Source organism: Bombus bifarius, unplaced genomic scaffold, assembly GCF_011952205.1.
Source record: "Bombus bifarius isolate JDL3187 unplaced genomic scaffold, Bbif_JDL3187 scf7180000008239, whole genome shotgun sequence".
Taxonomy (NCBI): domain Eukaryota; kingdom Metazoa; phylum Arthropoda; class Insecta; order Hymenoptera; family Apidae; genus Bombus; species Bombus bifarius.
The window spans coordinates 289,716-311,134 of record NW_022884533.1 but is presented as its reverse complement, the minus strand read 5'-3'; the positions used below and the strand labels follow the sequence as shown (position 1 = coordinate 311,134).

The 21,419-nt window shown below is 50.5% G+C and overlaps 1 protein-coding gene across 2 annotated transcripts in view; it reads left to right on the top strand.

Moving 5' to 3' along the window:
• Positions 1 to 19,579, top strand: part of LOC117211534 (inactive tyrosine-protein kinase 7-like) — a 36,336-nt gene extending 16,757 nt beyond the window's left edge. The window contains exons 3-9 of one of the 2 annotated variants that reach the window (XM_033455509.1): positions 13,088 to 13,211; positions 13,612 to 14,045; positions 14,127 to 14,423; positions 14,510 to 15,076; positions 15,145 to 15,420; positions 15,520 to 15,705; positions 15,801 to 19,579. In XM_033455509.1, coding sequence (XP_033311400.1) covers positions 13,088 to 13,211; positions 13,612 to 14,045; positions 14,127 to 14,423; positions 14,510 to 15,076; positions 15,145 to 15,420; positions 15,520 to 15,705; positions 15,801 to 16,855 — 2,939 coding nt within the window. In that variant the 3' untranslated portion in view covers positions 16,856 to 19,579. The remainder of the gene's footprint in view (positions 1 to 13,087; positions 13,212 to 13,611; positions 14,046 to 14,126; positions 14,424 to 14,509; positions 15,077 to 15,144; positions 15,421 to 15,519; positions 15,706 to 15,800) is intronic. The other variant, XM_033455510.1, reaches the window with a different exon arrangement.
• The last annotated feature ends 1,840 nt before the right edge of the window (positions 19,580 to 21,419 follow it).

Here is a 21,419-nt window from a genome sequence, read left to right as displayed (position 1 = left end):
CTAAATCGATAAAAGGGGAAAAAAAAGGATATGCCGGCGTTGTTAAACAACGCGAAGAAAGGAAAGAGCAGTGAGCACGAATTTACAATGCACTCGAATTCTGTTACGTGGGTCTAACGCGGGAGCCTGGTACACTAAGCATCGACCGCCGCCACGCGCACATTGTTTGGCTCAATTTCACGCGAGAAAGCGAACGAGCTAGCAGGCGCTCGACCCTCGAACTCGAGCACAGACTGGGGACGGAAGTGATCTCGCCGTTTCTGATTTTCAGTCGCGACAATGGTCGCTTTTGTTCCACGATCCGGCATCGCGTTCCTACCGAGATCCGCTTCGAAAAAGGGTGTCGCGTCGAACCACGATCGCTACGCTGCCAACGCGAATCAGAAATCACTCTTGAGAGGCGCCATCGATGTTCGATCTAGCATCCGATGTAAAATCGAAATTTCCGCTCGTCGATGTTATCGAGATGCTGCCTGCCCGGCCCTTTATCCTCTTGTCTCTTTCACGTTCGCTTTTCGCCTCGGCTTCCTCTCGCTTCTCGGTTTTCACTTTTCGCAAATCGATGTTATCTGTGGCGCGGATACAACCACGCATTTGCACAGCCGCAAATTTCATCCATCTTTCTGTCTCTCGAATAGCGGGAAAGCAATATCGGCAGCGAAATCCTGATCTTTGGATCGGTTTTACGATCGCTCGGCTGTGATGCGTTTCCTCTCGGGTAGCGCGAGACGAAATGCAATTGCGGAATGTTAGGCGAGAAGGAGAGTTTGCTCTTTGGTTGGAATTGCGAAGAAAACGAGGGATATCTTGGTCGTTCGTTACGTCGCAATTCTCTCCGATGTTTACTCTAACTTTGTGATCGATCTTGCCGTCTGCAATCACGAGAACTTTCGTCCCTTCACTTTCCACGCTCCTTCGTCGTTCATTTGCGCCGAGAGTCGTGAAAACCAATCGTCCCTGGTAAATTAAAAACGTAATAATTTCCTCGCGCTACTCTGCTCTTTCCTTTTTCTTTCCTTTTTTATCCTTTTTTTTTTTTGCACCGCGTTGTGGTAGCGTAGAGAGGCGAGCGTGGCCGCAAAGGAAAAAGAGAGGGAAACTAATTTATCTTGGCGTTCCGATGTCTCTCGACGTGGTGGGTGTATCGGTGTGTATCTGGTCGCAGATACGCGACACTATTTCCAGCAATTTTATCTGGCAACGCGACTCTCGTTCGGAGAAACGAGCCGAAGCGATGAGCGGCACGAATCGATGCTCCCGCCGTCTGCATCTTTCTGTCACCCGCATCCGCCGCCTCTCTTTCGCTCGTTTCTTTCAAACCCTGCGAGAGATTCTTGTCGTAATTGCAATATATGCGCGTCGCGCTGAGATTTCATTCGAGAACAGCCTATAGCTGGTAAAGCTTGTCCGACCACTTCGGAATCGGTCAAAAGGCCAGGCAGACTGCTCGAAAAGTAATATCCGCTCTTTTTCGCCTCTTTCTCGCGGCGCGTACGCAACCAACGTTTCTATTTCACGCCATGCGGCAAATCGTTAGAGAAAACTCTCTCTCTCTCTCTGCCTCCCTCTTTCTTTGTGTCCCTATTGTTTCGTTTTTTCTTTTTCGACGGAAATTTGTCAAAAGCTCGGTCTCGTTTGCTACTTCTTTGAGACCGCGCGTCTCGATTTAATTATATGATTAACCCGGTAAAAGTTTGAAAAAGAGGAAAACAAACGGCGCCTTTGTGCTGCCGGATACTATGGACTTTTTATGGAACGTTGCGCGGCGAACAAAGAAAAAACAAACGAAACCACCAGACACGCGCTTTCGTTCCGTTCTATGGAAGTTAGTTGGCTTTTCAGTGCGCACGGCTAAAGAGGCGCACGGAGTTGCACTGGCCGAGTTGAAACGGCCGATGAAGCGTACACCTGCCTACAGTTTGTTTTATTGATTTATACGTGCTCAAATATACCGGCAACATTTACTCGGCAAACAGTACGACTCGATGTTCCATCGCAGCGTCTAAGATTCTCTCTGCAAGCGATGAAAGCGGTATTCAGCTCGCCGCTGTGTTTGCCTTACAATTACCAATCGCGCCGTAGAAATATACCGAGTTGCTTGCAAATAGATTTTTAATTAAAGCCCGCTTTAAACCGTAGATATCGGACGACTTCACGGTGCCCCTCTCGCCCCTTGTTCTCCTCCGACTTTATGTAGGCGATGTCTCCTGGCTCGATAAGACGTCGAGAATGCGAGGCAAGTCAGAAAGAGAGAGAGAGAGAGAGAGAAAGTTGGCGCGATCGAACGTTATTAAATTATACCGAAGGGCTATCGGACAGCCACAGTTTTCCGCGATACGTTGCGAAACTTGCGCGGAAGGCGCGACTCGACCGGTTGCTAACTTTTTAACGACCTTAACGGCGTCGCGTTGGTAACGAGGATATTTGCGCGGTGTTACGGGAAGCGTCGGGATTTTCACGGGAATTCAGCGTACTCGTTCGCAGAAAAGGGAGGGGAGACGTATAATTCGAAGGAGTTTTTCGAGCTCGACTACGCCGCTAATAAAGCTTAAGTATTATTCGGCTAGGTAACCCTTGATTCTCGCATGACGGCTGGCATCACCCTCTTCACACGCAGGTTTGACGGTTCGAAAATAATTACCGTGTTCCTCTCTCTCTGGCTCTGTCCCTGTCTCCCTGCCGGATATGTTCCCCCTGGAACCTAGCCTCGCCTCTCTCGCACGGTTTTTGTATTCTTTCTGGGGTGGTTTTGAGGATTGGCACTCGGGGCACGTTCGCAATACACTCTGCGTCCCCCTCGGCTCTCTCGCCCGCTCTCTCTCTCTCTCTCTCTCTCTCTCTCTCGCTCTCGCCGTTCGACTTCTTTCCTTCCTCGCAGCCTTCTAGTTTTCCCGAAATTGGATAATTCGTGGAAGACGCGAGACGCAGGTCGATGTGTATTTTTCTGGAGACACGCGTGTAAACGCTTTATTTCCGTGACAATCGTTTCGCCGTACTTATTGCTGTTTCCTTCACGTGTGAAACGTGGAATTTCGAACGATGGGAGTCGCGGTGAATTTTGTGAAACTGTGCATGACGTTTTAAGTGGCGAAACGGCGAGGATAAATTGTCACGGCGCGCTTCCAAGGAGAACGAACGAACGACAATTTTACAAGGTTCGTCGATGCGAATACGTAGCAGCGTCTCGTTCCAATATTTACATTTCATTTCCTCGAAGGTGTTCAGAGCGGCTCGAGTACGACTCTCACGGCACTATCTATCGTCGTAGCGTACAATATCTCCTAGAGACGATTTGTAGTGGATTCTGTTCTTCTGGAAAGTAAACGAACCGACTGCTGCAGAGCCGTCCATTTTTATTACCCCGATAATCCCCGTGTGTTCGTCATCGACCACGACCGATATCCTATCTCGAGTCTTACCATTCCGAAAGAGGATTTATGTCACCGTTTTACAACGTGTCATAAAAGATGCAACAGCGTTTCGGTGTCTCCGCTGGCGTCGTTATCAGCGGACGGAGAAGCACGAGGAACGTCCGATCGTTGTTCGAAGCATTTCTAACCCGAAATAGCTTTCCCAAAAATATTTGATCACCGCGGGCAAATGGAGAAAAAAAGAGGGAAGGAGAGAGACAGAGAGAGAGAGAGAGAGAGGGAGTGCGATCGATGTATAATGTATAAACAGTTTTGAAATTCGAAGCACGGCGAAATAATTGCGACGCGAAAAGTAACGAGGTGGAGAGACCCGTTCGTTAGTAAGTTCGCTGCTAAAAATCCCTGGCAAGCCCCGATTTTTCCGTCTCTCTCGGTGCTTTTTTCCGTTAGCGGAACCACCCCCTGTATGTCCCGAGTATCGAATCGAGCTGGCCCGCCGACACGAAATTATCGAGCGAGAATCGATTTCGCTCGTTAACGGCGCGCGACTCGGACTCTCGCGAATCTCTCCGCTCAATTAAAACGGTTCGCGTTGCAGGATGAATCGCGGATAATCAACGTTAAACGTTCTTTTCACGGTGGCGCGAGATTTGTCGCGTTTTTCGCTCGAACAATCGCACGACGAGACTGAAGATAGAGAAGACCCATCGGCGACCGATCGTGTGCTATTTCCATGATCTTCGTTTTCTCCGCGAACGCGGAAAAATATCGGTTCGACGCGCCTCTATAGTTCGTTTCTCCTTTTGTCCCGTTTGCCCCATAGAGCGATCGCGATCGCCGGGGAGCAGCTCGAACAAGAGTCGTCCAGCCTTTTTCAAAGAAAGTCATACGATATTCTTCCGTATCGAACGTGGATTCGCGTCAAAATTGATTCTTCCTGGGAACGGAGCGCGTGCTCCGGGAATAGCCAGCGTCGATATTCTTTGTTTCTCGACGATACGGTTGATTTTTCGGCGGATGGAAAAAATTCGATTCGGTGAAAGGCGCGTAGCAGCGGAGTTTCCCGAAACGAAGAAGCGAGCCGGCGACCCAGAGCTGCGGCAGACGAGGGCGGATAGGTACAGTTCTGGAGAGCCATAAAACTTTATGGTGCGTTTGCATCGACCGACCCTCCCTTCTCTTTCCCTGCTTTACTACCATCCCCATGGCAACGACCGACCCCCGAACAGAGCCACCCTGCATCCCTCTCTTTCTCTCGCTCCCTTTCTGCTACGGTATCTGTCCGCCTCTCTTCTTTGCAGCCGATGCGCGTTCTCTCCTTCTTTCTCTTAATCTCCTCGTCGCACCTTCGCCGTTCGTTTTCTTCGTCTTTCGAACGGCGTGCCGGCGAGGGTACGTCGGCTACCCTCTCTTTCTCTTTCTTCCCTTTCTATCCCCCTAATACGCTGCTACGACGCGTGTACGGCTGATTCTACGTCGACCGAGCGGTTGAACGAAAAATCAGATGCTTATTCGCTCGCTAAAAATCTGCCTGCGATCCACGCGTCAATGAAATATTTTCTGTCGCTTTCCTTTCCAGTCGTTCGCTGGAAAAATGTTAGGTTTTTCCACCGTGGATTGTCACCTTCGCCTGTTCCGGTCGTCTGTGCGCATTCGTGTGCTGCTGCACCTCCATTCCTATATTTCACATTTTACGGTTATACCCTGACGCGGAACGACGCACAAATCGGCGGGACGATACGGCCACTGCGATCGTCCGTGGTTCTCGCGTTTGCTCTGTGCGCATAGTTTGCCCGCTCTCGTATATAAGTTCGATAGCGCGTAAACAACGCGTTTCCGGGGCTTATCTGGCTCGGCCATGCCGGTACGGTGTCGGGTTCCTCGAAAGAGGAACGCCGCCAGCGATACGGTTTAAAAAGAAAAAGAGATTGGGCCGAGTCGTGGCAGCGGATTTGTTTATTTAGAAAGCAATCGTTCGCGACGATCTCTCGGCGATTGGCTCGGAACTCGGTGTGTGCCCTTTGAAGAAACGCGTCGGTTTCGAGTAGCCAGCCGTTCGTCTCGTAGATCGATCTACGGCGTACTTTCGCACGCGCGTCTCTTTCGGAGCTCACCGGACAATTGTAATTGTGTTAGTAAAACGTATCGGCTTTCACGCTGCCTCGCTGGTTACTTACGGATCGTTCGGTATCTACGACAATGACTCTCGGGTTGCGTTAGCCCCCGCGGCCGTATACACTTTTTCTCTCCAGTCTTTCTATCTGATCTGGCCGAAACAGCTCGAACCGATCCGCTCTGCTTTTTGTATCCTCGTCTTGCTCGTGTTACTCGAAGATAACACGCTTTTTTGTGAGCCTTCTCAGGCGTTCAACTTTTTTTTCTCTCGTCTCTTTGGGTCACCGTTGCCATTCATAAATTCCGATACCTTAAAGGGTATGCGGTCTTTAAACGCGCGTATCGGAGCAAACTTCGTCGGAGGAGAGAATTTATACGAAGAACGGGAGAAACCGGAGATCGGATGTATTTCGGATCAACGTGGAAGTGCTTCGTCCGACGCTAGCTTCCGTTTCTGCGTGCATTTCGTGAAACTCGACTCTCCGGAGACCTCGCGGCTATCCGAAATTCGACAACCACAGGAACAACCACGAAACTCTGAGTACACGACGACGACGGTTGAAGCGGCGCGAAGTTGCGAACGGTTTGGCAGAAGCGCAAAGACTCGTGGGCGAGTCAGAGCCGTCGCTAGTCTCGCGAGGTTGGTCCATCGAGGCTCCAAGCAACGTGTCTGGAAACGAGTACGTGTAGACCGGCGGTGTCTCTGACCGACACTCCTGTCGGCGAATTAGCTCGCCTACCCTTTCATCTCTTTCGTCTCTCTGTCTGTGTCGGCATTCGCCACTCTTTCCCTTCGATGCCGGCCCTTCCCTCTCCGCTCGTTTTTTCTCGGTGTTCGCGAGGCTAACGTCCCTCGAGTGAGAAGAACGCGGCGCGGCTGGTTTCTCGACACGACGTAATCCACTAATAATTCAACGAGAGAGCCGGGCGGCCGCTCTTCCCATCGTTTTACGTCGGGTGTTGGTCCGCGTCCGCGTCCGCGTGCACGTCCAGGTCCGCGTGGCCACGACACGACCGGTCCGAGGCTCGAGTGTGCTTCGCGTCACTCCCTCTTCCTTTCGACCGAAGGTTTCCAGAGAAAACCGCGGCTTGTTTGCACGTCTAGGATAAACAGCGGCCTCGTGGAAAGGCGGAATCGGTCGGGGAGAGGCGCGTCGCGCGGAAAACGGGACCCGGGCGTGCTTTTCTTCTCCCTCAACGCCTCACCCCCCTCTGCCTTCACCCGGTCGCCCACACCTCCACCTCGTCTCGCACCCAGTCTTTCGCTCTCTCGCTCTCTTTCTCGGATTCTCTGTGCCGGCAGCCGTCCGTCACCCCTTTGGCGGCATTCTTTCATGTCCTTTTCGGTTTACAATGTACGTAAACGATCTCCAAGGGGAGTGCTTTGTCTTTTCAAGGGATATTAGATTTGAAACGGGACGCTTTTAGCTCCCCGGGCGATGCCCCTTTCGCGGGAATCGTTTCAATTCAACGAGGAAAATTATTTCGTTTTTATCCTTGGCGCGCGGTCCCGAGTTTTCAGCCCTGTGCATTCCCTTTGTCGCGTTCCGTTGTTTCGTCGCCCTTTTTCCCGCGGTCCCCCCTTCGTTTGCTCAGACCCCTGGAAAATTTTAATTCGACCGCTCGTCACGAGCACGAACGGCCGACTTTCAAGATTTTTCGACCAGTTCGCTCCGTAACGCTGACGCTGCGCACCACACGGCACGACAGCGCTAAAGAAAGAACGCCGAGAAGGCTTGTGAATCGAGGTTCGAACGACAAAAGGGGATAGTGGGCCTGTCCCCTTTCATAGATTCCGACCGATCGCTGGCAAGGTCGGCGCCACACGGTCTGCGGTGCACCCGATCATAGCGATAATCTGACACGCCGACAGGCCATTCGATAACCTCGATCGGAATTTCAACTTTTATTTCTTCCTTTTCACTCTCGAGCACCGCCGGGCACACGCGCCTTTCCCTTTTCTTCGTCCGTTTACAGAGTCTCGTTAAAATCCGCGCGCAACGCACTGTGTGCGGTTCTCTCGTTAAAGGGATGATTTTCGCGGACCGCCACGTACGTAAACGAAACAACGAGAAGAAATTCCCTTTGAATGCCACTCTTCGACGCTGACGATTCACCTGCAGCTCGACGATTCTTCTTCTCCGTTGCCGCGAGATAAAATGTCGGCGGAGTCACGAGTGTCTGCGAGAATTTGTATCGCTAAATCGCTCTGCACAAATTCACGGAAATTTATGTCTTTTCGATGGTATTCCAGAGTCGTAAATAGCCCTCGTGTATTTATGATTCCAACGTATTTCGATTCTCTTTTGTACTTTTTTCATTCCCGCTGCTTGTTCGGTATTGAAAGAAGAGGACCACGAAAGGAGAAGAATAATCTGGATTCGTTCGCTATCGATGGGATATTTACGCAAGGCAATTTATAATCACGCGTATTAAAAGTTTAATAACGGCGCGGTTTTAAAGAAGAGCCGCGCCTGTTGGTAGCCTTTGGCTCGACTCCGACCAGACCATTGTGTATTTCGATCGTCTACGCTCGCGGCCGGTTCGATATCGGTTGCGACGCGGTCGCTTTACGAATTTTTCCCTCTTTCTCGTGGAAGAAAAGCCACTTCTGCCGTTTGTTCCCGCAGCTGTTTTTCAACCGCCTCGGGCCTCGCTCCCGTTCGACCCTCCAACTCGCAAAGCATTGTCCCAGCGGCGTCGATACGTTCGCTTTTCCAACTGAAAACGGTGTATTCGCGAAACGCTGCCCCTCTGTCTCTCCCTTTTGAACCTTTTTGAAGGAGATGATCGGTCGCACGCGCCAGAAATCTTCCAGCCAGCTTTATACTTGCAGAGAATTTTATATGGCGTTCGTAAGTAAGTAGGTAGCGCACGAGGACGAAGAAGACACGGCTCTTGACGTTGCGCGATACCTTTCGACTCGTACATCAGAGTGTCGCGTCTGTCGGCAAGCAATCACTTTTGTCCGTTGCTCTCTCGACTTTCCCCCCGACTTTCCTCGTTGCTTTGACGCTGCCTCTCTTTCCGCGCTGGCTGCTCGCGCTTTACAAGACGGAAATCGAGCGTGCAAACGGCTTTCGTCCGATTCTCGTCGAACGCTCCATTAAGGAGGAATACCGGCGGGCTTTCCCGTTCGGAATAAGTCGCAGTCAAAGCGCGAAAATTGCCTCTGCTGATCGGATCGCTAATCGACCACCGTGATCCGTGACACGAAGCGAGCCTCTGATAATTCCCGCGATAAACTTCGTCTATAGACTATCATCGGCTGTGTACATACATGCCGGCTTTCCACATGCACAGTATCGTATTCCATAGCTATTTCTAGAGTTGCACTCTATCTTTGTACTCCAATCGACCGCTGTTTAACGTGGCACGTAAGTACGCGTAGTAACAGAATCCTCGTAGCGATAGAATTCTACACGCGAGCATTACGTACAGAGACGACCACTCATCTCGTTCTAAAGTTACGTCAATCGCGATTCCTTTGACGACTCGGATCGATCGATAAATCGCAATACACGCGTTTCAACGTTTCGGCAAGCCGAGCACGTGGAGTCGCCTATCGAAGAAGCTTTCGATGTACGCGTTTCCAGTAATTTAGCGATGTCTGGCCACAGATTGACTGAAACTACTGTATTCCATCTGGGTGGTCCGCGTCGACATCCCCCGGAAGATTACACGCATCTGTCGACGTGTTCTCGATCCGTGGCCGATCTCCCCTTTGGAAAAAGAAATATCACGTTACATCCGAGCGTGGCAGACGGCTCGTTAGAGCCCCGCTCGGCGTTTCGTTGCATCGAAATTTTTAATTATTTTCATCGCGAGTGCGCGTGCACGGCGAAGACGTTCCTGGAAGTGGAAACCAGCAAAGTGAGGCCAATTCGTGGAAGTCTATCGCGTGGTTCGTCGAAATGCACGCGAGTCCCTCTGTCGCGAACCGCGAGCCGCCGAGAAAAGAGGAATTCTGCGAGAAAGGAAGTGGCGTGCGGTCGGAGAAAAGGGTGGAAGATGTCAGGGTCAGCCTTGGAGCCAAGGTTGCCTCTCGGTGCAGAAGGTCGGCTTCTCCGCGAACAGGCTGCGGCTGCAGGAATCGTCTCGCTACGCACGCGCGTCTTCCTCGATGTTTACACGAAAGTTCATGTCGACTGCTGTGGATGCTGAGGAAGCGACAGGGAACGCCGACGAAGGTGGGGCTGTTGGTCGCTGCCGGTGTACACGATGATAATAATAAACGTTGCTCCCTACCTTCTGGCTCCAACATCATCCTCTCTTTCTCTCTCTCTCTCTTTTTCTCTCTTCTCTCGACCGCTGCCCTTCGCCTTTCTAGCTGGTTCGCTCACTCCAGCTCTCCTTTTCTTCGTCTTTTCTTCTCTTGCTCTCACTTAGCGAGCGCGCGCGCGCGCGCCCGCCCGGCGGCGCCTTTGATCTCTCGCTTCGTTTGTGCATTTAAACACGGCTTTCCGAGTAGCGGAGTGAGCCGGGAGGAGCGCGGCTCGAAGAGGATACGGGAGAAACCCCGTATTACCGAGAGAGAAACATCGCGGTAAAGACGAAGAGACGAGAGAGGAACAAGTCGAGTGGTCGAGAAAAATCTCATGGAGACCTCAGACGTAAAGTGAGTTTCGCGATTACAAACGAGCTCTCCTTATGCCCCTGTCCCCCTCTGTGTGCGTTCTCCTCTTTCACCGACCATGTTCCGTCGGCTTTCCTCACTCCCGTGTTTCCTCTGTCGTCACGGTCATCCCTTCGTGATCGTTCCTTCTTCCTTCCGAGCTTTGTCACTCTTTATTGCCGCATTGTGCACCGACGACGGGCGGCAGCCTTCGAATATCTTCCTCCTCGAGGATAACTCCTCGAGATTAATGCTCCTTAATGGACTCAATGCCGGAGAAGAGCACGCGGGCATTTTAACGCGGCCCTTTAATCCGCTCGCGCACCCGGGGCCCTGTACACCGGGAGAAAGGGTGAGGAAACGAGTCGACCAACGTGGACTATCGCCGATGGGAGACGGGTTTCTCTTAGTCCGCTATCTGGTGTCCCTCTCTCTTTCTCTGTGTGTTTCTTCGTTTCTATTGCTCTTGTTCTTTGCCTCGTCGTCGAACCGTTCCTAAGCGTCGGTAATTCGAAACGCGACGCGTGTTGTTAACTTTCGCACGTCCTGAAGCAAAGATAAAATAAAATCTGTACATCGCGTTCCCCGGAAGCACGGGAAAATGGGAAAGACGGAGCGCATTGGCGGAAAGTATTAATTCGCAAAGTAATCAATTCGGTAGGGGGACGTCTCGAACGCGTACCCCGTCGCCGTTTCCCCGAGAAACTGTAGAAAAAGCTAGCCTCTCGACGCGTCTCGTCTCGATTCGACTCGGTTCGCCGCGATAAAAAAAAAAACGAGTGCAGGCATCGTCGTGGGTAAAAGTAAAAGGATTGGACAGGCTGAGCGGGCCCAGTCGGCTGTTAATAATGCCACCTCGGGGATGCGTGGAGCGCGCGCTGAGTAGTCGTCTCCATTTCACGGCTAACCAGGCATCCATGCGAAGTAAATTCCTATATGCCGTCGCTTTTTTTCGGCGACTCGCAGGGCGAATCTTCTCCTACCTGTCTATGCTCCTATCGCGTCCTTCCATCTCGAATCGATGCGTCGAGTCACGATTCGATCCCCGGAAGGACGTTCGCGCGGTTGCGAATGCAAACGAACATGGGAAAATTAAGGAACCGAAACGATTCGTTAATGACTCGCGCGCTCCTTCTTGAGCTCTTTCTCGTCGTTCGAGATTTCCCGATCGGAGAATAATCTTGTAATGCAAAGTCGATCGATGGCGGGCGGCGTATTCGTGCGCTACACTCTACAGTCGATCGTAATGGAATCGAGCCGACGGAGAGGCGTAACGGAGGCTCGAAGCAATTAACCGATTGCTTTGGAATCGGTGGAACACACGCTCGTCTGCGTCGCGTGACCATCGCGCGGTCGTCGCATCGGTTCCATCGATCGCCGCTCGGTTGTTCGAAAAGAATAAGACGATTAGGTGGTAGCGCTCCGCTATCGAACCCGGAAGCTGGAAATTAGAGTTTCCGGCCGCAAGTCGGACAGCGATCGATCGCGGATGAAGGCTAACGAGTTAAATTAACGGAGGAAGCCTTATCGTCCCGACGGTCTCCGGTAAACTGTTCGTAAGTTACCCGAGATAACAGTCTCGAATTTCTTCGTCGGTGCTCACCGGGATCAACTCGTCGTTGGCCCCCTTCGTTAACAGGTTGCCTGTCTGCGGTTTCTACCTCGAGAATCTGTTCCCCTCTGCGTTAGCCGCTCGCCGGTTTCTCCAGCCGTTCATTGGAAATGTTTCGAAGGCGGTCGTACGATGACGGATGACGCGTGCGTCGCATACATGGCGCGAAATAACCGAGGAAACTTATGTCGGACGGAACGAGTCGGCGGAATAAGAACGTGGCCGGGAGTACGAAAACGAGCCGGTTCGATTGCCGGCTTGTCTGGCGTGGAATTCATCGACGAAGAACGCACGGTGGAAAGCGCGATTACAGAGCTGGGCGGAATTCCAGAACGGGGAAAGAGCAGCGTAGGACAATGGAAGGGAAAGCAATTGCCGACCGTGAACCGAAAGCCGAAGGAGAAGACGACGAACGACGTAGGAGGAAGAAAAAGAAAGGGGTGGAAGTTGCTCTCTGGGAATGTCAGGTCGATTTTGTTCTTAGTCCCTTTTTGCTGCAAAGGGATTGGAGAGCGACCGTCTGCGAGCGAGTGTGTAACCTACCTACGACGAAGTCACCACAGCAAACCCACGGATTTAATCGAATCAAATAAAACGTCCCCGTCGATGCGATCCGTCCCCCTTCTACTCTTCTTTCTGTTTCGTTTTCCTTCTTTCTCCCCTGCGTCGCGCGGATCCTGCCTCCCTTTTTGCTCGTTCTAGCGTTCGATTCGTGCTGCATCCGCGACAGGACCCGTCCAGACGGTCAGAAGGACTCGCGGTTCTCGGAGAAAAAAAGGAAGAAAGAGGCCGACGAAGAAGAAAAGAGTTCCCTCCACCATCGACTTTCGGCGATGTCCTCTGGTTTGCGCGGAACAAACGCTTCGGGCCGTTCTCTTCTTTTTTCTTAATTTACCCAGACTTCGTTGAAAGACGTCGGCAAATAACTTCACTCGCGTTTTAAGGATTCATGAACCACCGCGGGAGAGCCGCCTTTCTCGCTACGAGGTTTTTTTCAAGGAAAGGGCGGAGGACCGCGTCGGACTTTCTTTCCTTCCCTGGCTTTTTCCGCCTTTCGTCGCTTTTTGTCCTCTTCAAACGGCCTTGCTCTTGAAAATGATTCTTCTCGATCCACCGACTGGCTGCGCCGCGCTTACGGTCCACCGCTCTTTCGCCGCGAGTTGGTCTCGCGTGCCGTCCCTCGTGTCCCCAAGAGGGCAACGTCGATACGAGAGAACGTGGCCGCGAGGCAGCGAGCGGAATTCCCCCTTGAAAGTATTTACCGATATCGAATGAAATTTGTATGCGTACCCGAAGGAAAACGCGACGGCGTAGCTCGTTAAATTATTCGCAAGACCGTGTGGACTGATCGATCCGCGGCAATTTCTGTTTCAGGGATCAGCGAGGCGAGCGTGCAACTACAGCAGCCGAAGTTACCCTCGGCGATCCGCGTGGGAGGCGAGATCGAACTTCGATGTCACGTGGACGGTTCCGGAGATATGAAATACGAGTGGTACAGGTTCGTTACATAACTCGTTGCTACTTACCCCTTGCGCGCCATGAAATAACCCCGAGCTTGATAATTCCGGGAAAGCCGCGGCTCCGAGGGCGAATCGCAACCCCCAAGCTTCCCTCAACTAACTTCAATCTCGCGTCGCGTAACTGACACCCGTCGTTTACGGAACTACCCTTGAATTATCAAGCGACATTTTCCTTCACCCTCTCCGCTCCTCGCTAGCCCGTGCTTTTCACCTTTCGCCTCGCCCTCGCGAGTTTATAACCCTCCTCTCACCGGCGTCGCGTCGAGCCTCGTGCTCCAAGAGCGTAGGCGCGCGCTACCACCTCTATCGATGGAAAATCCATCGCTGCAGACTGCTCTCGTCGTGCTTTTGAAAGCAGCGAACGAACGCGATTTTCAGAAACCGCGAACCGGTGGTAAGGAGCGATCGGATCGAGATCAAGAAGAAGAAGCTGCACGTTCACCGTGCCGTACCCGAGGACAGCGGAATGTACAGCTGCCTGGCGAAGAACGAGGCTGGAGCGTCTCCGAAAATGGAAAGCTTCCCCCTGATCGTCTCGGGTAACGATACCGCCACGATAAAGGTCGTTCCCAGGGACCTGATCGCGAAGCGCGGCGAACCGGCGATGCTTCACTGCGCCTTCGAGGACGCCGATTCCGTTCAGTGGTTCTTCAAGGACATCGGGCCGCTGGAAACCGACGACGAGAGGACAGTGTTGGAGAACGGTACTCTGGTGATACGGTCCGCCGAGCACAGGGACCAAGGATTTTATTCGTGCCACGGCGATCGAGGGGACAGCAGCATCACCTACACGGTCGACCTTCAGATAGCCTGTAAGCGTTGCTTTTCTGATCGATGCAAAGTCGTGTAAGTTCGAGCGCGTTTTCGACTAGCGAACCGATCGCGTGTCGTAGATTTGATGAACCTTTCGGCGGCTTCGTTCGAGCCTCTACTGCCGAACCAAGTGGCCGTGGTGGGCGAGGATCAGGAGCTGCAAGTCAGCTGCTTGGAACCGTCCGGTCTGCCATCTCCGAAAGTCTACTGGAAAGATCCCAAGGGACACATCATAAGCGATTCCGGGCCTGTGCGCGTTCAGGATAACACGCTTATCGTCGCGAAGGCTCGAATGGGCGAGGACGATGGCAATTATAGCTGCGTGGCTGAGAACATGGCCGGGGAGACGGATATATTCGCCCAAGTGGTGATTTCCAGTAAGTGCACGGTTATCCCGTTACAACGTTTAGTCGCGTTTCTTTCTGGTTTTTTCACGCTGCGTCTTCTTCGCGCGTCTTTTCAGCTCCACCGACGCTGATAAGCTCGCCGGAGAGCCTGAGCGTAATGGAGGGCGATTCCGTGACGCTGACGTGCTCGTACTTCGGCATGGAACCGCCGGTGACCCACGTACGTTGGCTGAAAGACGGCGAACCCGTGAAAGAGAGCGGCGGCCCGACCAGACATCGAGTTACGGATCACCACGGCAACGTGACCCTGCACTTGAAGAGCGCCGACCTGTCCGACAAGGGCAGCTACATGTGCGAGATATTCACGAAAGGCTTCCCGTCGATATTTTCGGAGCGAGCCAGTTTGACGGTCGAGGAGAAGCTCAAGTTCTCCCCGCAACCGGTGGACAAGCGGCTGGAGCTTGGCTCGACGGCCAAAGTGCCGTGCAAGTCTCAGGGTGCCACTAATCCGACGGTGAAGTGGATCAAAGAGGGGGCAGACGAGGAATTTCCAAAGCACGTGCAAGATATCAATGGAACTCTTCACTTCAATGGAGTTCTCGAGGAGGACAAGGGTCGCTACACGTGTATAGCCAGCAACGCGCAGGGATCGATCAATCACACGATCAGCATCGACGTAGTCAGTAAGTGCGATCCCTCGCGATCCGGTTCGTCGCGAGCGTTCCTATCACGCGCTTGTTGCTTGTTACAGTCGCGCCGAAGTTCACCATCCAGCCGCAGAATCCGACGGAGGCGATCGAGGGGTATCCGGTGATGCTGCACTGTGCGGCCGAAGGCGATCCCAAGCCGACCATCCAGTGGGACAGGGATTCTCGAATGAACAATCTGAACAATTCCCGCTTCGAGGTACTCGGAAACGGAAGTTTGTACATAAAGGAAGTGTACATGAGCGACGAAGGGAAGTACGGATGCACGGCGGGCAACAGCGGAGGTTTGAAGCGGGAAGAGGTTCAGTTGAACGTGAAAGGTAAGTATCTTGTTCGTGGTCTGGCATTTTTTCTTTTCTTTGGCGTTTTCAACGAGAATTTCCGCGGTGATACGAAGACGGTGTACGGTTTGCTTGCAGCCGGCGACACGTACAGATTCGACGTGGATTTGGAAGTGGGAGACGACGGATCGATGATGACGAAGACGGTTATGATCACTCTAAGCGCGGCCGCGGCGTATATGGTGTTGGTCGTGGGTCTCATGCTCTACTGTCGTTACCGTCGACGTCGTAGGAAGCAGCAGTATCTCCAAGAACAGGCAGAAGGTATCTATCTCCTTCGATCGCTCGACGAAAGCGTTTCAGACTTCGCGCCGTTGTAAGTGTGTGTGCACGTGAATAATCCGATTTCAATCGCGCAGAAAAACTGGAGAACGGAGAGGTGCAAGAGGAACAGACCGAGCTAAAAGAGACCAGCAACAGCAAGGTGAACTCGACCGGTAGGAAAAAGGAGAACCGCGATTCCCACAACAAAAGCGACGGCGCGGATACCGCTCAGAGTCAGAGCAGCAACCAGTCGAAGAAATCCAAGTCGAATTACGACAAGATCGCCGCGTCGCGTACCAATTTGAAGGAACTGAAACCACTGGGTCGCGGTGAATTCGGCGAGGTCTACTCGACCAAGTATCAAGTCGACGGTGATAAAGAGACGCTGGTCATGGTGAAGAGTCTGATCAATACGAAGGACGAGACGGCACTCCAGGAGTTTAAGCGTCACCTGGATCTTCTCCACAAGCTGAACCACGAGAACGTCGTGAAACTGATCGGTCTGTGCCGCGAGGAGGAACCGGACTACATGATTCTCGAGTATACCGACTGGGGAGACCTGAAGCAGTTCCTGATCGCCTCGCGAAAGGACAATAACTCGAGTCCGACCCACGAGTCGAAGCCTCCGCGAGCACCGCAGCTATCGGTCGCGCAGATTCTCTCCCTGTCGAATCAAGCGGCGAAAGGCTTGAAGCATCTCGCGGACAGCCGTCTGGTTCACAAAGATATCGCCGCCCGAAACTGTCTAATCGCTAGCAACCTCACGATCAAAATCTCGTTGCCGTGCATGACCAAAGAACCGTATCAACAGGAGTACACGAAACATCGAAACCAAGTGATCCCTCTGAGATGGTTGCCCTACGAGGCGGTCTACGAGGACGAATACTCGACCAAGAGCGACGTTTACTCGTTCTCGTGTCTCGTCTGGGAGATGTTCCACCAGGGTGAGCTGCCGTTCATCAAGATGAACGACGAGTCCGTGTTGGCCGCGCTGAAAGCTCAAACTCTCGCGTGGAAGCCTCACAAAGCCGCGCCGCCTGCCTTGCAGGAGCTTCAAGCTCAATGTTGGGCCAACGACCCGCGCGAGAGACCGACCTTCGACGAGGTCGTCTCGAAAATAGGTGAAATTGTCGTCGACAGTTGTCTCTAGATTGATCGACAATGCCACGAGGCTCTAAATCGGAGATACCGCGATATGGGTAATGGCCGCGCGAACTCGCCGTTGAACTCGTCGCGTTCGGATGACCCCCGATTCTCGCCCGATCCCGCGACGATTACTCGTGTTACGGTATTCTGTCGCGTCCATTAGATCGATAAGAATATAATTTATTTCTGACAGATGGATCCGCTCCAATGATTGCTAATGTCGGATTAAGTAAGGATACTTACGATCCAGTACACGCTACAATATATACGACTAACGCAATATTTAGTATTCAATATCAGTGTAACGATAGGTATATCGATCACCGCACATCGAATATTCGTAAGATACGCTATGTTGTCGTTACGGCAGAAATCGCAAGCTACAGTGTGAATGTTAAGAAAGTATCACGACCATATCAACATTGAACGAACGACGATTTTTATATCCCGCCTAATTCAAGTCTACACGTTGTATCCCGTTAAGGTCTAAGGCTTAAGGATTATTTATAGCGTACACTTGCGTCTGACGCGTACATATATAATTATATGTAATACAAATTTGATATATACATATACATATGTATGTGTGCGTGCGTACACAGGATGGATCAAGCGATCAAGAAGGTCAGTTCCGTGTATCGTTCGTATATCGACGATCGCGCGAATGATGGCGATCGAGTATGAGCCGTTTCGTGTACGCGCGAGATGATAAGAAACGAAAGGAGAAAATAGCCAGGAGCGATTACTGTCGACTCGAAGAAGATAAAGCAAACGGCCTTGTATATACCGTGGGTGTAAGCGTAAGTTCGTTCGTTAAGTACAATCGCGAGATTCGAGTTTTCATTTTTCATGAATTGCACACACTTTCGAGAGATGCGACGCTACCGTTCTCATTGTTTCTCGTCCCTTTCCAAAGGGGAAAAAATCCTTCCGTTTGTTAAGAAAAAGATCACAAAGGAAGATTTTACGGTCACGTAGAAATTTTATAACGCGAATCGTCTTTCCATGTTTTCCATTTTTGTACTTTGGCGGCAGGCAGAATAGATTAAGAAAGGAGCATCGTTTTCTTGGCTGAATACGTCGATTGTCGATGTCACGAAATTCATACAACGAAACCGTTTCCTTTCATTTCGGTTTCTTTGGTTTCGTTTCGCGGTGAGATCTTCTTTTCGGCTTCGTCCCATGGCGTTCAGTTTCCGGGAGTTGCGCCCGCGTTTCCGTATCTTCGGCTTTCATTCCAAGTTCGAGGATCGAACTACTCGAAGGGTACAAAGAACCACGAACCGCGAACAAGTTTTTAGCCGTACAGGATAATAGAGGGATTATAGGTCACGGTTACAATTCAGCATGAATACTCGATACGATCGTGTTAGGTACGTGCTATTCCCGCATCGGATATTCTACCACGATGATTATCATCGTAGCTCGCGCAAACAATCGCAAACATATATACGTACAGAGCTGTCAACTTGGAAGTGCGAACACCGAACCGGAGGTGCGATCTCCTAAAGTCGTAACAATACCTTCGGTTGTTGCTAGTTATCGAGCTTCTTCGAGATAATCACGATGCTGGCTGAAACACGAGAGAGGGTCGATCAGTATTCAAAATATTCCTCAGCTCTGCATACGTATACGCAATATAAAATATATAATGTATCATATACGCATCTAGATGTACGAGACAGTAAGATAAACACTGCCAATGAGTAATCTCTGTAACGTTAAACGTTCTCATAATCATAGCGAATACGACCATTCCCTAATTTAATGCACCCTCGTCGCAACGAAGGTATCGTGCGAGAAGGGCAACCTTGCTCCACGTGCCTATGCAAATCACGATTTTGCAAGGGCGTTCCGAGCGTTGTCGTAGATCGTTCGCTTCGATCGCTTCACATTTACAACGCGTGCACAGTTGCCGCTGGATCTGGCGCAATATTCCACAGACTGAGACTTTGTTCTTCTTGCTTCTGATTTCGATCGTCAGAAGTTTGCAAGCGATCGTCGATCGATACGGTATAACGGTGTTCGCGGACGCGCTCGCAAAGGTCCGGCCTGAATTTTCAAATGCTTCCTAAATGTTCGCAGTATACGTCAAGAAATATTCTTGTAATATAAAGTACGTTAGGAACATACCTTGCAGCAACTTGACTGGCGGTTCGTAATCGTTGCAAGACTAATTAGTCGAGTTATATCGCGGATCTAACTATGCTCATATCATTCGCTGATCGTATTTCCCGGGGCTGCGATCGTCGACCCGTCGACTTGTCTCTCGTCGGATCGAGAAGATTCGCCCTGAATGTTTTCCCTGCCGTTTAACGATCCGCAGTGGTCGTCGTCATTGACCGCAACATTTTTTCCTCTCCCAATTTATACCGATAAATGGTTCGGTTTCGCCGGGACTTTTGTACGTTTGATGCGTGGTCGTTTCGAACGATTTCGTGGCAAGACGAGGGGTTGACGCGGCCGACACACCGACGCGAAACAAGCGCTGCGCCAGTGATTTTTAACGAAGCGACCTATTACTTCTAATATCTAGTCATACACGGTGAGAAAAGCGTAAGCGAGCAGCGAACTCAAGATCCATTTTTACACGACGTTTCATATCCCTAGGCATTTTGTAATCCATTTCTTTTTTACAGTATTTTGTAAATATTTGTACTTTTTTATCTACATCGTACTTATGACTCTTTGACATAGTATATGCTACGATTAAATAAAGGTGGACAAAAAAAAAAAGAAAAAAAGAAAAATGGAATATCTCGATTTTATTTTTTATTCGATACCCTCGCATATCCCATGAAATCCAAAGAACTCGGTGTACCTGAAACTCGGGTCGATGAGGAAGAAAAGGAACGCCGGTGTATTACCTAATCAAATTTATTTTTACTTAATATTTCGTGGTACAGTCTATGTCTATTACGATATATAAAATAACGTAGTCGTCGAATGTAAATGGGTGAAACGAAAGAACGTTCGTAACGCCGACTGAATAAGCGCCCGGAAAAGAAAATCGAGTCAGAGGCAGTCGTACTGTGATTATTCGATACTTTATGTATATTTATATTTATATATTTATATATATATTTCATATATGTATAGGAAATCAACGTGTATACGAAGAGAAAACCGATAAACGCAGTTTGACGCGAAGAGTATGTTTAGTAATATTTATATATTTATATATAAAGTCTAATGAATTACTTAATCTGTTACTTAGTACTTAATTCATTAATATAGTAGCAGCCTCACTCTCTAAATAGTACTAAATATAATAATGGTATAATGCGGTAATTATCGTTAATATAGATTATTAACATTATAAATAATCATCGTCAGAATCGTATAATAAACAATAGTACAAGGTGTTTTTTGTGATTTTAGTGTTTTTTTTTTAAATGTTATCATATAGTAATAATCACAATAGCGTATTCTGAAAAATAGATCAGGGTCCCGTGGGCAGAGAGCGGAGTACCTCGTTATTACCAAGCTACGATTCCTTTCTTCAAAACATCATTAGCCTCGAGAGACTCGTAGAATGTTTCGTCGACGATTTCAATACCTTCCTCGTTCGTGATCGATTCGCGAATAGTATACGGACGCGCGGATCCCGTGCCACCGATCGATCATCGAATACAACGATCCAACGACGAGCTTCGTCTCTTTGAACGCGAGAGCGGTGATAACGGCTAACGGTACGGTATGCTAAAGTCGGTTGCGGTAATGGTAATCGATGATATCGCACCTCTTGGCACGATATCGCTCGTAAACGAGGTTGCGCATTGTTTTCGAGCATCGAGCGGCACGACGATTCCGCCAACAACCTTTTCGAAACGCCACTGCAAAGGGAGAAAATATCTGACGTCAGAGATTCGATGGGCAAAAAGGTCGGATCGATCCACGGCACGAGCAAGGGATATCGATCGCGACATCGGAGCGTTTGTCACGATTAATCTACATAGTCGTTGTCACGATCGCGTTTCTCTTCGATCGAAATTCCCACGCGATTGTTAAGAAAAATAACAGTAAAAAAAAAAAAAAAGAAAAGAATCTGGCGTCCGCGTATTCGCTGGTCGGGGCCACGCGCAATTCATCCGATTCCCGACGTTTCGTTCCTCGCCCTCTTCCACGCGCTCTTCACCGACAACTTGATTCTCTCCTGCCTCTCTCCTCTTGCCCGCCTCTCTTGTTTTCGCTTTTTAATCGCGTCTCTGCCGCTCTGCCTAGGGAACCCACTATAACAGGGCACTATGAACAGCAGTCTGCTGGCTAAGTGACTTTCCGAATCTACAATCGCTCCTCTTCATTTTCTCCCCCTAGCTCGCCATCCTCTTATTCTAGCATTCTCTCATTCTCTCACTTCCTCTTTCGCAATATTCCTCGTACTCTTTCGTTTCTTCGCAATCCCGCTGCTCCATCTTCCTCTTTGGCTCGCCTTCGCCAATCTCCTCCTCCTTATTCCCGTTCTTCGCGTTTCTTTTCCCTTCGGCGCGCTCTCTTCCGTTCGAAAGCTCGCCGCTCTACGCTTTCTGTAAGCTCCTTCAACCACGAATACCTTGCCTTCTCTTTTT